This window comes from Anoplophora glabripennis, unplaced genomic scaffold, assembly GCF_000390285.2.
Source record: "Anoplophora glabripennis isolate ALB-LARVAE unplaced genomic scaffold, Agla_2.0 scaffold288, whole genome shotgun sequence".
In the NCBI taxonomy this organism is placed as follows: Eukaryota; Metazoa; Arthropoda; class Insecta; order Coleoptera; family Cerambycidae; genus Anoplophora; species Anoplophora glabripennis.
This window is the reverse complement of record NW_019416427.1, coordinates 1-15,077: the sequence shown is the minus strand read 5'-3', so window position 1 is coordinate 15,077 and position 15,077 is coordinate 1. Positions and strand designations below refer to the sequence as shown.

Here is a 15,077-nt window from a genome sequence, read left to right as displayed (position 1 = left end):
GGTTGGAACTGGAGCTCTTCGAGTTCTGGCAGCGAACTCCTTGGGTCGGGTGGCGGTCTCTGGTCGGTGTTCAGGTCCTCGGGGTGGTCCTCGGGCTGGTGTTGGAGCTCTTCGAGTTCTGGCAGCGAACTCCTTGGGTCGGGTGGCGGTCTCTGGTCGGTGTTCAGGTCCTCGGGGTGGTCCTCAGGTTGGCGTTGGAGTTCTTCGAGTTCTGGCAGCGAACTGAGGATCTTCGTGCAGGAACGGTTGTTTTATTGCCTCAATCCCCCCTTGACTAGGCAGGAGTCGTGGTGGGATTATGCGCGCGGCCCTCGACAAACGGACGGTTCGACTCGACTCGCGGTTAATTGTTCTCACCCAATTAAACTAATTAAATAAATAACTGGCCCACGGCCTTGCATAAAACTGGAAATTAATACCGGTTCATTACACTATAACAAGACTTACAATATCAAATAGAAATATACAGGAGTAAGGAACCCCGGATGCAAACCCCTATATTATAACCCTTTTGGTTTCCGATCATTGAAAAATAGTCGGCATTGTTGCTAAAACATTATTTAAGATGTAAAATAATTTTTAAGTAATATGCCGTTAAAAAACCATAGGTCGATATAAGAATTATTAATTTTATAAATATATTAATTTTTTATCACAAGTACCTGCATAAGTAAAATTTTTTCAAAATCCAAAAAATTATTATTAACAAATCAATAAAATAATCTGCATACAAATATTTTTTTAAAAATTTGGAATTATTTTTATTTTAAAATTAAAATTACCGCTTCGAGATTCTAGCTGGCCATCGAAACATCTTCTTTGTCTGTATATTTTTTCTTTTCGGCGTGTAAATTTTTATGTGGTTTTATTTATGTTTATAACCGACAATCTTAAAGTTGTTCTTGTAACAAATGCACTTTTAAATTATTTTTATTAACTTCAAACATATATTGTATGCCACTGGCTTCGTCACAATTTTTGCATAAATAAATTGTTCAAACAATTGTAACAGAAGTTGCAAATATGCAAATGCGAGGGTACTGTCACTGTCACTTCAAAACATATATTATATCACTGTTTTAAATGTAAGTATTTATATAGGAATTCTCATCAATGTTGAGTTAAAATTAATTCATATTATTATATTTATTTAAAAATAATACTTTCTTGCACGTCAGTGAATTGTTCCAACGAATATGTACAGCATTGCAATTTTCATTCTTTATATTATATTTCTGATGAAAATTTGTAGATGCCGTCATTAATGACCTAAAAATGTAGTAAAAATTTAATGAAAAATATTATCAGCTTTGTAAAATCCACTAGTTAAAAATGTACGGCATTGGTTATTTTCTATTTTTTTACTTATGGAAAGTCAATTACAGCCATAATATTTTGAATATAACATTTTTAGTTTATAACAAGGATTTTTCAAAATATTCTAAATTTATTTATTTGTTTTTTAATTCGATTTGTTAATTTGTACCATTAATTATAACCGGCCATGATTTAGTACGATAGTTTTTGGTTATATTTTATCAAAAAAGTGGTTGCCGTACAGGAATGAATGATCTTATCGAAATAAAAAAATAAAACTCAATTCCAAAATACAAGTAATAATTGTTTATAAACTTTTGCATTAATCATAATTTTCAGTCGGCATAGTTGTTAAGAATTATTTGGAGAGTTAAATAATCATGTAAAATCGATGCCGTACATTTTTCAATGACTTGAAACAATGGGGGCTAAAATAGAGGGTTGCGCCTTGCATTTCTAACCCCTGTATCAGCAGATACGTACGGCGTTACTAAAAAAGTTATATAGGTATCAATCCGAAACTTGCAGTATAAATGACGTACTGTAGTAAATCACCAAAAACCGGGCCAATTTTTTTTTTTGTATAACCTATATACTTTAGAAATGCCGTACAAACATGTTTTGCCGAACCCCCCCCCCTTTTTGGTGGTTTAGCTTACCTGTGTACTCACCTGTACTAAAGTTATTGTTATATGTGGTAGTATTGATTTATGCTGTCTATTATTTATCGGTACAACTCCCTAATCAAACCAAAACGATATACTAATTAGAGTAAAACTATAGCATATAATTGAAGCCATGTTTATACACATAAATAATGTTTCCCTGTGAAAGCCTATTCAACATACCAACTAGAACAAAACAAGAATATTTATCCCAGATATTACAAAATGACTAGCTCTCCACCGAGGAACAATGCAAAACATTAATTCCATCATGTATGCTGAAATCTGTTGTCCTGCACAATATCTCATTAAACGAAAACCATATGCGAGGCATGCACGGTGTGATACAAATTAAATACTTTTAATGCGAAGGTATAATCTTGCTCAGCTTATTTTTTGTGTTTTGTTTGTTTTTCCATTATCATATGTTATTAAGTCCTCTTCATGTAAATGGATTCGTACAATTTATTTGAAAATAAAATTATCCTTGCAAAATATTACTTGTTACATGAACAGGATAAACAAAAAACAACAAAACAAACACATGTCTCCCAACTTTTTATAGTCACTTTTTATCTGTATTATTCATTAAAGGAATCACGTTAGGAACTAACGAAATTAAAATTTATTCAGACATTTACGGTAGCTACGTAAATACCTCAACTACTGGAACATTCTGAGGCGTCTGTTCTCTAAAAGAAATCGTTAATTTAAGTACCTGCAAATTACATTTCAATGAGAAAATATGTATTTATTTTCGAGAAAATATATCATAATAATTACATAAGTCAATAATATTTTTGTAAAATTATTGCTAAACATCCCTAAACAGTAAAACTGTTGCGAAGTTTGTGAATAAGTTTGATTTTCATTACATTTTTTTTAAATGTGAAAGAGGCGTCGGTGACAGCATGTAAATTATTATTACCCTAAAATGGGTATAGGTAATATATACGAAAAAAAGTGGTTAAATAGTTTCATTCGTCGATTTAGACTTGATCTTTGTCTCAACATCCTACTATTGAAAATAAGAAGTATCTTAACTTGTTTTGCAGACTTCCGTGGTTGTTGTCAACGGTTCTTCAGAAGAAAATTCGAAACTGGAGATAGATTAAGTCCTCTAGTTGGTATGTATATTTGATGTGTACAGGGTGTCTCAAACTCGATGTATAGGTCTACTATGAGGATACAAAAAATTTAAATAATATTTGGGACACGTGGTGTTAAATGGGATGAGGTAAGCTCAATTTTCAATTGAAAGTGTGGGATTTGGGATTGACTTGGGATTTCACAGAAACGACTAATGACGTCATCAATTATATTTTTCCAGAAGCATACCCAAATTTTTTTCTTTTTTCAAATAAACTTGTATTAGAGAAATTTTCCTGTATTACTTCCCGTTTAAAAGTTATCGTCCTAAAGAGCCTCAAAAGAAATACATACCACCTAAAAATCACATTAGCGATGGAAGGATCAAGTAGTCGATGGGAAATAACGTTCGTTATTTAAAGTGCATAAAAAAATGTCACAAAATACTTGCCATTATTCAATACGAACGTCAAACGTATAACTTTTGTGCTTACAAAATGTCTTCTCATTCAGAAAAAGCTGGTATGTTGCTAATTTACGGAGAGTCACAAAAAAATTCAAGAAGAGCTATAGAGTTATATCGAGAAAGGTATCCAGAGCGCCTCATTCCTGATCATAGAACCTTTACAAGCTCAGAGGCGAACTTGCGACGAAATGAAGACGCATTTTCTGTTCGGAAAAATCTAATAATTGACCGAAGGGTAAGAAACACCGTTAATATCGTATTTCGAACAAAATCCACAAAATTCTATACGGCAGGCGAGCCGGAAATTGAATTTGGATAAATCAGCTGGTCAACGAATTTTAAAGACCAATGGGTATCAGGACTACAAAATTCATAATTTGGAGTATTCGCCTGAGTGCCACATTGTAAACAGACTTACCTAATTTTATAGCTCAAATTGTAATAAATGTAGAAATGTCGATCAGAACCTTTTTCGCAATGTTTTTTGGCCGGACGAAAGTGGGTTTGTCAGTAATGGTTTGCCAAACAGGCACAACGAACACTACTCGTGCATTGAAAATCCAGTCAAAAACAAAGGCCATTTTGGAGGTGCGGCATCATCGGTAGGCATTTAATTAGGCCTTATTTGCATGAACATACATTGAACAACATGAGTTTCCTAAATTTCCTACAAGAAGAACTTCCTGCACTTCTGGAGAATGTGCCTTTGCAGCTATGGAGGATTCTATAGTTTCAGCACGACGGGGCTCGACTCGACAAGGCCAGGATTGTGCAGCAATATTTAGATAACACTTGCCCAGAAAAATGGATTGGGCTTAATAAACCTATTCAGTGGCCCGGAAAGTGCTGATAACTTTTAAACTAATTTTCATGTCAATAATCGACAAAACACACTCTTAGTCAAAGTCAAAGCAAAAATAGAAAAATAAACAAATGATAAAGAACAAAGAAAACTCTATACGACTCCTAACAACAAGAAAAAAAGTGTGGTGGTAGGAAAATGTTATGTCGAACCGATACTCCTCTCTGAATCGAGCAAACTTTATCCGAAAATTTTTTCCTAAAAATGTTGCATTTCAGAAATATTTACTACCTATCGGATACTTGAAAATTTAAAAGTTACCCATCTCCGCTCGCTAGGGTTGGCGAGGGTGAAAAATATATGCTCAAATGATATTCTTCTATGTATAGAGCAGATTTCGTCTAAAGTATCTAACAAGAAGTTTGCAAGTCGCATTTAAATTTTGACTACGGGATTGTTTTCAGCTCCTTAAAATACGTCAGAAATGATATTATGTAGAGCAAAATCAATTTTCGACTATGATGATGATTTTTGGAAGCATTTTCACCCTAAACATAGATTTTACAAATACGTCGGAAATGATATGTCAGATCTTTAAGTGTGACCTTCTTTTATCGATTATTGGCATCTAAATGAGTAGCACCATTGTATAAGTCTTATACAATGGTAGCACTACCGGAGTCTACACCTTCGCACTCGAGTTTTTTTGAGTGCCTGTGTGCCGTTACCTAATTCTGGATTATATCGATTCTATTGGATTTCTATTGCCCCTTCTCTCAGCAGAAAGAAACCGTGATATTAGTTGCGTCTATCGAGTGGTCTGTGTCTGCCTCATGCTCTGTAATTAATGAATTTTCTGTCTAGTTATTCTGCAAGTGAGACTCCTTTAACCTTGTGTTCTCTAGTTTATCCAATGTATAAAATGATAAATACATTGCAGCCTTGGACCTTTCTTGAGGTATTGTAGATGGTATTATCATTGGATTTTCCTAAAACTTCTCATCACATCCTTGTATATAGGATCTTTAGGTATCCTTCTTGAGGCCCGGTCAATATTGCTGTTCGTGTATCTATGTATTTCCTCTAAGAGCAGATCTTATGTACTGTAATGTTTTTGAGATGGATGGTGATGAAACTCAGCGTTCTAATATTTATCCATAGAGGATAGCTTTCTGTAAACATTTCTCTAGATTACTATTCAGTTTCTCTTGACAATGATGTCTAGGATTAACAGGGTACTATTTTGTTCCCTCTCTATAGTCAAGTTAATGTCTGAATATATTCCATTTATGACTAGATGATAAATGTTCATCAAAATTCCTTAACTAACACTTCCCCTTGAATTCCATGACTTTCTTCTCGAAGGCTTCTTTGTAAATGTTTGCCAAAGCTGGGGATAAAGGTGAACACATAGCTGTTCCCATAATTTGTTCATAAAACTGTTGTCCTTTAGCAGCACGCTTTTGCGAATCCTCACCCTTATCTTCTGTGATGAGTATTCTATGAAATTCTTCCAAATGATATTGAACTGAATCTTTTGTGAACAATGGTATTACGTCACAACTCACTAGGATATCATCTGGATCTAGTTGGATTCTATGTGCAAACAATATTCTAATGAAGAAAATGGTACATACTCGTAGATGTCGGATAGTCCAGAAACAAGGTATTCTCAACACATTAGTATACAGGGTATCCCGAAATTAGGTGGCAATATTTCTACAGTCTATGTCGAAAAAGATTACTTTTTCTTTATATAAACGTGAGTCTAAAAATTCTTCCTTCCTAAGGAAGTTATAGCCACTTAAAGGAGCCACTCTGATGATGGTTTTTTCTAAATAACTCCGAAACCAGTTGTGATAAATTTATGAAATTATTCTTGGTTCAAATTAGTAGAATGTTCCATTTTTGTGTAAAATAAGTTTAAAAACAATGTTACATGTGTTAAACACCGAGAATCGAAATTGTCAATATTTTCTACCATCGCAGCTTTTGAATAAGAAAAATGCGTTTGGCGTCATTTGCATTGGCAGTTCAGTTATTTACTTTTTGCGAATTGTTATCAGTAGAAAACATTTTACAAATTTAGAGATAGCAGATAATCATAATACCCATTCCTGGTCAGACGAAAAATCCACGGGCAACACGGCGCACAAATTTTGAAAATAATTTTGCAATAAATGTGTGGACATGAATTTTAGAGGACCAGCTACTGGACTAATTCAGTTTCCCGTTTGTCTGAATGCCGAAGGATACTTAAATTTTGTGTAAAATGATGTAAGAGAACTATTTACACCGTTAAAAATTACTATTGAGATAAAGATAAGTTTTCAATTATTTTTATTAGTTTATTGTATTACTATTTAATAATTTCAATTGTTTTTTTTTTACTTAGTCAAATAATAATTTACTAAAAATAATAAATTGCTGTGAAAATAATAATTCGCAAAAAGTAATTAACTGAACTGTCAATGCAAATGACGCTAAACGCGTTTTTGTTTTTCACAATTCGGTACGATAGAAAATATTGACAATTTCGATTCCCGGTGATTAACACATGTAACATTATTTTTAAACGGATTTTACACAAAAATGGAAGATTCTACCAATATGGACCAAGAGGACCTTTTTTTACTAAAAAACTCATACTGAAATTTCATACTTTTCAGTCAAAAGTCAAAAATGTTAAAGCATAAAAAAGTTATGGTAAATTTTACCCCCCTCCCCCCAGATTTGGAACTTATGTGATGAAAATTTGTAAATTTCGTTTCAGTAGCGGACTAAGTACGTAAGAGTTAAGCTAGTTACAAAATTTCATAAATTTATCTTAACTGGTTTTTAGAAAAAAACCTTTAAGTTGCTGTAACTTCCTTAGGAAGAATTTTTGGACCCACGTTTATATAAAAAGTAATCTTTTTGACATAGAACACACTGTAGAAATATTGCCTCCTAATTTCGGGACACTCTGTATACAGGGTGTAACCTTTAAGTGAGGGGTCAGTTTTTTACGAGCAATAGTATGTTTCCCTTAATACGAATCTGAAATTATTTTTTTTTTAATTAAATAAATACTCGAGTTATAATTACTTTTTTAAACTGTGCTTTAATTCTTGTGTACGCCGCCACTGACCTGAAGTTGTATTCCTCACTGCCAGCGTTGCCAGTGGCTTACCAACTACATTGTGCGAAGTTAACAAATAATTTAGCAAATTGTTTTTGTATAAATTTACGGACTTGTTATTTTAAAATCATCACATTTTTTTATATCATTGTGGTAGAAGAGCCGAACTTGTAAAAAAATCTGTTTCTAAGTAAAAATAGATTTACATGATTTATTAAATATTAACTAATATTGGTACGTAAATACGTTACTAATTGCAAATACATATATTTCTTTTAATCAACTGCCACACAGAGAAACTAATGAAAAATTGTTTTTAATTTTTTTTATTTTTACATGATTTATTATTTATTTATTGGTATGTAAAAATATGCTATTAATTGTAAATGAAACTAATTTTAAAATACTTATTTTTGCTGCTTAAAAAAATTAACAATAAAAAATAAATGAAAATACTAATTTGATTAATGTGAAAACAGCTTTTAATCGCTTCAAGTATTTACAAACATTTATGTATTACTGTTATTTTAAGCAACGCATATTTTACTTTGGAATGTCAGTCTCAATGACCTGTAACACTGACCTAAAGTTGACGCGTATGTAAGAAATACCCTTACGTAGGGGGGGAGGTGCAACGGATGAAAGCCTCCTTGTTCTGTTTACATGTCAATGTTGCAGGTGTTCTGATATGACGAGTAAACTCGTTAAAAACAAACTGCCACGTTAATTCGGAGGAACGGGATTGTCCAAATATATCGTTCTCATTTAGTTTCCGACTATATCATTCTGTGAAAAGCTGTTCTCATATAGTACCCTTGTTTGGTGTAAATGTATAACATTATAAAGTTATTTATTTTAGTGTTTAGTGACGGTACAGTGTATTGTGTTTTATTTTTTCAAGTTTGCAAGTGATATTATGAAAATGCATCAAGAAAGAGCTGATATGATTCTACTGCAAGAAGACGATATCAGATGGATTATCCCAAAGAGCAATATCTCACGGCGGGTGATACGAAATTTGCTTTTTAATAATCTTTTCGTTAGATTATGAGATTTGGCAACTATGCACAGCCCAGTCGTCAGTTGTGCATGCGCTGCGACTAACAAGCGCCGTTGTTTGAGATCATACTAGCTTGTCCAGAGGCGGAGTAGCAAAATTATTTAAAAAAGATTTAAAAAAAGTTTTCAAGACGGAATTTGAAAAATAAACTATTGATACGTGTTTCTAAAGGTCAAAGGTAGCCTCTGTGTAATTATGACCCCCACTTAAAGTTATACCCTATATACACTATACACTGCTTCCAGTAAAAAGGAATACCTGTATAACTTCATTTGATGAGATTTTATGCCTTTTAAATTAATTTGAGTTAATTTAATGCCTTTAAAGTAAACTTATTTAGATCAAAGGAATATTTAATTTCTAAAATCGATGAACTTGTAGTTCAACCTTTGAACTGTTAACTTTTGATGAAAATTTTATATTAAAATATTGTTTATTTTGAAACCCTTTACGGAAAGAGGCAATCTTAAAATAGCGATATACTCTACCGCAGATCTGTTACTGTTATTGTCAACACTGTCTGAGTGCCTGTCTGAGGAGTTTACGACCCCTGTTTTAATTAACTAACTCTGTAAGAAACCTCATAGGGAAACAAATTATGAAAAGCAAACAAACCACCTGACAAATTACCGAACTTCCTGGCTGCTCACCTCAAGACCCTGTCGCTGTTATCAAACTTGCTCACATGCTCCTTGTAATGAAAATTGGCTTGCCTGACGGCAATTAGGGCGTGCTTTCCCGGGGGAACGTTCCGCTCCCGAACTCTGTAGTGGCAGCTGACGTTCCTGGGATATATCCCCGGGTAGTTGGGGGACTGGATGCGGCACAACCTTCTGGAGCAGCCTTCCAGCAGTCGGTCGCAGTATGAGCCACTGCTTAACTTGCCTCTGAAAACACAATAGATACTGTACATAAATAGTTTAAAAGAACAACTAAGAAAAATAATATTCTGAGTATATCAACAAACACGCAATGTATAGTTTTTCCGATACCAATTGAAGAACCAACATATTGATGGTATGTACCAGGTTCCGCCGCTGACGCAGCAACTCGACTTTGAAATATTTGAAAATCTTGTTCCCGTATTTATTTAGCCATACCCATATACAGGTCTGGTCGAACTAAACGTGGAGGCGATAGAAATGTATACGCTCAGTTGAAGAATGTGGGCGCTGGCAAAGGAAAACGATTACAGTTGCATTGGGCTACTGGGCAATAAATCACAACAGATGACAAGTGGTTGATAAATTGCCCAGCAGTGCAGTGCAGCAATGCGGAATTTGGTGTGATTCAGGTAATTCTAATTTATTATAGGCACCTTCTATGAATCATTCATATTACAATTGCGAAAGGGAGAAATAAGAGGAATATTTTATTTACTAATATTATCACAACATGGCATTTTGGAGAACTTTTGAAACGGAACAAAACGAAATTTACCACCAATATAATAAAATTGAGGACATAAATAATTAAAATATGTTGTTGGCCAAATGTACATATAATAGAAATTTTGTACACATTATATACACATTATTATAATTTTTTACCTTTAGCTAAGCAGAAAATTTTTTTAGGGAAGCCTATGAAGCTCATAAATTTTATTACCAGACGTTTTTTGCATGTACAACTGACTTCGGAAACACTATAACCTTGCTTGGTTTATTAAATTTTCTTGCATTTCGAAGAAATAAACTAAACTTTTGCTTTTTTTAAATCTATATTTTGACTTCGTTTTTAAAATAATGCATTAATATTCTCAATTACAATTTTTTTACTTGTAAAACTTATAAATTGTAACTATAACATTTTCAATAAAAAACCATTCATTTACATTCATCCTACAGGCACAGTTTTATCTAACAGAAACCATCAGTAATTTAAACGACTTCAATTATTTGAAATTGGCAGATAAAAACATGGCGTCTTCTACAAGCAAGTTAACGAATCGTCGGTATCATTACGTACCCACGCGTCTAACAAATCTAATTTGTTCAATTCAACCTTCTTGACATTCGCCTTATCGTTATCGAAAACTTTTTTGCTTACGCTAATTGGCTCCCCCCTAATTGCCTGCCTCTTGGGAACTAGAAGCTGGTTTTGCTCTTTCTTAATTTGTGCCTTTTGTATAAAAATTAATTAAAGATTACTTGGAAATAATAAATCGGTATATTATTAATTAGGAATACACTTCAATGGTTTATTTTTACACAACATTGCATTTGCTTTAACTTTCTAGTAACTTCTACTAACTTCAATTTTTTTATTTTACTGATTTAATTTTGAGAAATAAATTTTTAAAAAAATACTTGAAAAAAAGCTAAATACTTAAATAGTGCAACAATATTAAATGCGCAATAAACAGGGGTTCGACTGCAAACTTTAGCAGGACGTTCTTTGGTCAAAATTAACAAGAAAAAAAGAATCAAATGAAGTAGTAGTTAATTCCGACTCCTTAAGAAGATGTAGCAACTTGAAGATCATATATTCAATATATTCTACACGAAGTGGGAGACAAGATCATGGTATCTATATATTTTTGCCGTCGCTGAATCCGAATCTGGTGTCTGTTTGACCCAATCAGATCTGAGTTAAGGTCTGTTCAAGGTTAAATGTTGAAAATCAATTGCTAACAAAGCAAACTTACATATTTATAAGTTTCTGGGGTCGATGAATGTGAATCCGGTGTCCAATTGACCTGATCAGGTCTGGGTTACAGTCAGTTCAAAGTCAAATGTAGACAATCAATTGCCAATAAAGTAAACCTATAGTTTTTGGAGTCTGAATTCGAATCCGGGGTTAGTTTCAACCGATCAAGTTGTTAGATACTCAAGTTCTAAACTCAAAATATTTAAATTAAGCATATATGCGTATTAAAGTTACTAAACCTGAACCCTGAACAATTGCCTCCTATACTGTGGTTCCAAATCCCTGCATCTTAACAGGTTCTCCTGTGTCTACCGTGATGGCACAAATGCCTTCACCCAGCAGATACTAGGTGATCAAGATTTCTTCGATAAGTCAAAGAAAATATACTCCGACGATGCAAGAATCGAAGAAAAATCAACAAATGAAAGATGCCTATTAAAATTTGTTTGGTTTTGATTCCCAATTTGTTTGTGTTTGTGGAGCAGGGAGAAAGATTTCACCAAGATATGAAGGAAGAAGAAAAAAATCTAGGTAACAACGAAAGTATCGCTAATAGTGCTAGTGATATTAGTGATGACGAATATAGTCCACATCACGTTGTGAAAAAGACAGGAACAATATTCCAAGAAAAATTAAATAATCTTGTTCAAGATTTGGGCCTGGTAAAGGATAGAGCAGACATGGCTAAAAAATACTAAGTAGGCCAGAAAAGTGAAAGCTTCTTACTTTCGGGACAGATATAAGGAATTTCCTAAATATTTCTCTAACGATGAAAAATTCTCCTTAGTTTACTGCAATGATATCGTTGGATTGATGAATCACTTCAAACATGGATGTCATAAACCTAACGAGTGGAAGCTGTTCATTGATTCTTCATAGAGATTCTACTGCATAATACAAATGTTTATACAGCCACACTTGTAGCAAATTTGGTGATATTGAAAGATATGGATAGTCTTAGATAGGATCAAATACGAATAACATAAATGGCAAAGTGTGGACCTCGGGAAATCGGGATTCACAAAAACCCCTTGTTTTTTATGTGAATGGGATAGTCGGGATCGAAAAAACCATTACATGAAGAGTGTCTGGCCTCCTAGAGAAACAAAGGTCGTCAATGCCTTATATATCTCGGAGATCAATTCACTAATTTAAGTGATTTGCTGGAGGAGATTTTTGATGGACCTCAGATCCGTAAGATATTAAAGGATCACATTTTTGTTACTAAAATGAGTGAAAACGAGAAAGCAGCATAATTATGTTTTAAGGACCTAATCAAAAATTTTCTAGGAAATCGAAAGAGTCCAAACTATAAAGAAATACTGTCGAATGTGAATGTGCTTAATGAATCCCAAATTACATTTTTTACATTGTCACGTGGATTACTTCTCAGAAAATTTGGGTGACAACAGTGAGGAGCGGGGAAAAAATGTCACCAAAATATTAAGGAAATGGTACCAAGGCAGACGGGATATAAACGTGTTAGCCGATTACTGCTAGTCGCTAAAATGAGATTTACCATTGAAATCTAGAACATGTAAAAGAAATCCACTTCGCAGATCTTTTTACAACAAAATAGTTCAATACCACAAAAGTGAATAGTAATCACGATACCATAATAGTGAGATATAGTGATTGCATGTGTTTCATCAAGGTAAAAAACGTCTTATCTTGAAAAACTGTTCTCAAGAATCTCAGTCGAGACTCACTACATACATACATGCAGCATTAACCGACACATTGGTACAAAACTTACTTACCTAGGTTTTTTGGTACTTGGTCGAAACAATTAACATTCATTGAGTTTAGAACTTAAGAGTATTTGGTAAACCGGACCGGGTCAAATGGACACCGGATTCGGATTCAACGACCAAAAATGTATAGATATATAGGTTTACTTTGTTGACAACTGATTCTCTACATTTCACCTTGAACTGACCTTAACTCAGACCTGATCAGGTCAAACAAATACACAAGTTTTACCTTACTATAAAGGTATTAAGCTAATATAATAAATCATATGAATAATTTTGTTTAATTCATTTTTAAGCTTGAATAAGCTTGGTAATGAGGCGTTTGAGAACCCTGGTTCTTTCTAGTTATTTTCATCTTATTAACTTGGTACTATTCTAAACGTGTGAAATTTGAATGTGAAATTAAAGTACCAAATTGGCGGAAGAAAATTTCTAAATAAAATTTTGAAAAATTGGCCGGAAGCTTGCGACTTTCGATGAAAAAGTCTATAATGATGAAGTGGAGATGGAGGGTCTATTTATATGTTTTACTTTTCACGTACGTAAAGATTAAATAAATTTATTTCTATGTGAGACGAAGGGAAGAAGAACAAAACTATCTTGAGAAACTTCAATAAAGGACGTTTCAATTTATGTCTCCTTACAGCTGCCTAGGAACGAACGACGTCGATCTCTTATAAAAAGATTTGTCTTACGCTCTATCCCGATTTGTTTTTTAATATCAAAGCCGAGACCGTTTTGTTGAAATTCATTAGTACATGTACCTACCTCTAAGAACTGAATGCCTATTTATTAAAGTGCTGTTTACGAGCTTGAAGTGCATTTATATTCTATTCTTTGAACTTTAAATCAAAAGTTGTAGAAGATGTAACGCTTTTAGAGTTCATTTGAATAAATATGGAGACAATGGCTTAAAATTCATGAACCGAGTCGTCTGCTGTCGGGGCATTGTTGAGAACTTTTACAAATTCCGGATTTTTCTTTGAGAAGTATTGAAATTACATGCACTTGTACTTTTAAATAGTGAATATTTAGCAAAAACGAGTATTTACAGCTAAAAATGTTTAAATAAACCTTTCTGCAATTTTTATTATTTTACATTTAGGAATATTTTTTTCGATTTTAGAATCGTGCTTATAACAATCTAAGAAAATAGTTTCCTTTCATGTTTGTGACATATCCGTTAATTTATTTTACGGTAATGTTAATTATGCTAAAATTAGGATTTTTTACTATGCTTCTTGAGAATTAGGTTTTAATTTAAATTATCGTACCCTGCAAGATTTACGGTAGATATTAAATTTTTTTAATCATATCAAATGAACTCAAACAATATGTTTCGATACCAGAAATCCAGATATGCAAAAAATATCCAACTTCATAGACAATATTCGGTGGAGTTAGATTCCTAGATTTCTGATATACAAGGTGTCCCGAAAGATCAAGTCAAAAATGAACAGGTGTACAGGGGAGCTCAAAATAGTTGTAGTACTTCATAAAAAAATGTTTCCTATCGGGCTTCGTTGTGGAATTATTCGCCTTCAGAGAAAGAAGTTTGAAAACAAATTCAATTATAACTTGTAAGTCGTTACTATGGCAACAATGAAATTTGGACAAATAAAGTAACTCATGGTAATGTTCATTTCCAAGTTTAAACTGATATTCAAAAAGCCTGAATTATACAAGAGCAAACAAAATGATCCATTTTAATTTATACATCTTTGACAGTGTTGCCAAATTTGTCATTTTTCTGTCATAGTTCGATTCCTCTCTCTTTTGTTAAAAAAAGGTATACCGTACATCAGTGCCGTTTTTGAGAAAATTGAATTTTATTAACAACATACATTTATTATATCAAAAATGTGATACTAACATTTTTGTAAAAATCTTGGTTTCTATAGAATTAAAAGAAAAAAGAGAAAATGAGATGTGCACCTTGAACTTTAATGCATTGGTCTCTTGCTCAAAAACCTCTGCTGTACTCAAAAAAACATGAGATGATCATTTTTAATGATGTTGGCGTATGTAATTATGCGATTTAATAATTATTCCATACTATTTATAGGAGTTTGATAAACAAGACTTTTAATATGGCCCCAAAGACAAAAATCGAGAGAATTAATATCGGGACACCGAGGCAGCCACGGAAAAGGA

At 33.2% G+C, this 15,077-nt stretch overlaps 1 protein-coding gene across 1 annotated transcript in view; it reads right to left on the bottom strand.

The window, feature by feature from the left end:
- LOC108906160 overlaps positions 1-9,425 on the bottom strand; it is a gene marked incomplete at its 5' end in the record, with an annotated part of 28,009 nt that extends 18,584 nt beyond the window's left edge. Inside the window, one exon of the mRNA XM_018709357.1 lies at positions 9,171-9,425. Coding sequence (XP_018564873.1) covers positions 9,171-9,425 — 255 coding nt within the window. The remainder of the gene's footprint in view (positions 1-9,170) is intronic.
- Between the last annotated feature and the right edge of the window lie 5,652 nt (positions 9,426-15,077).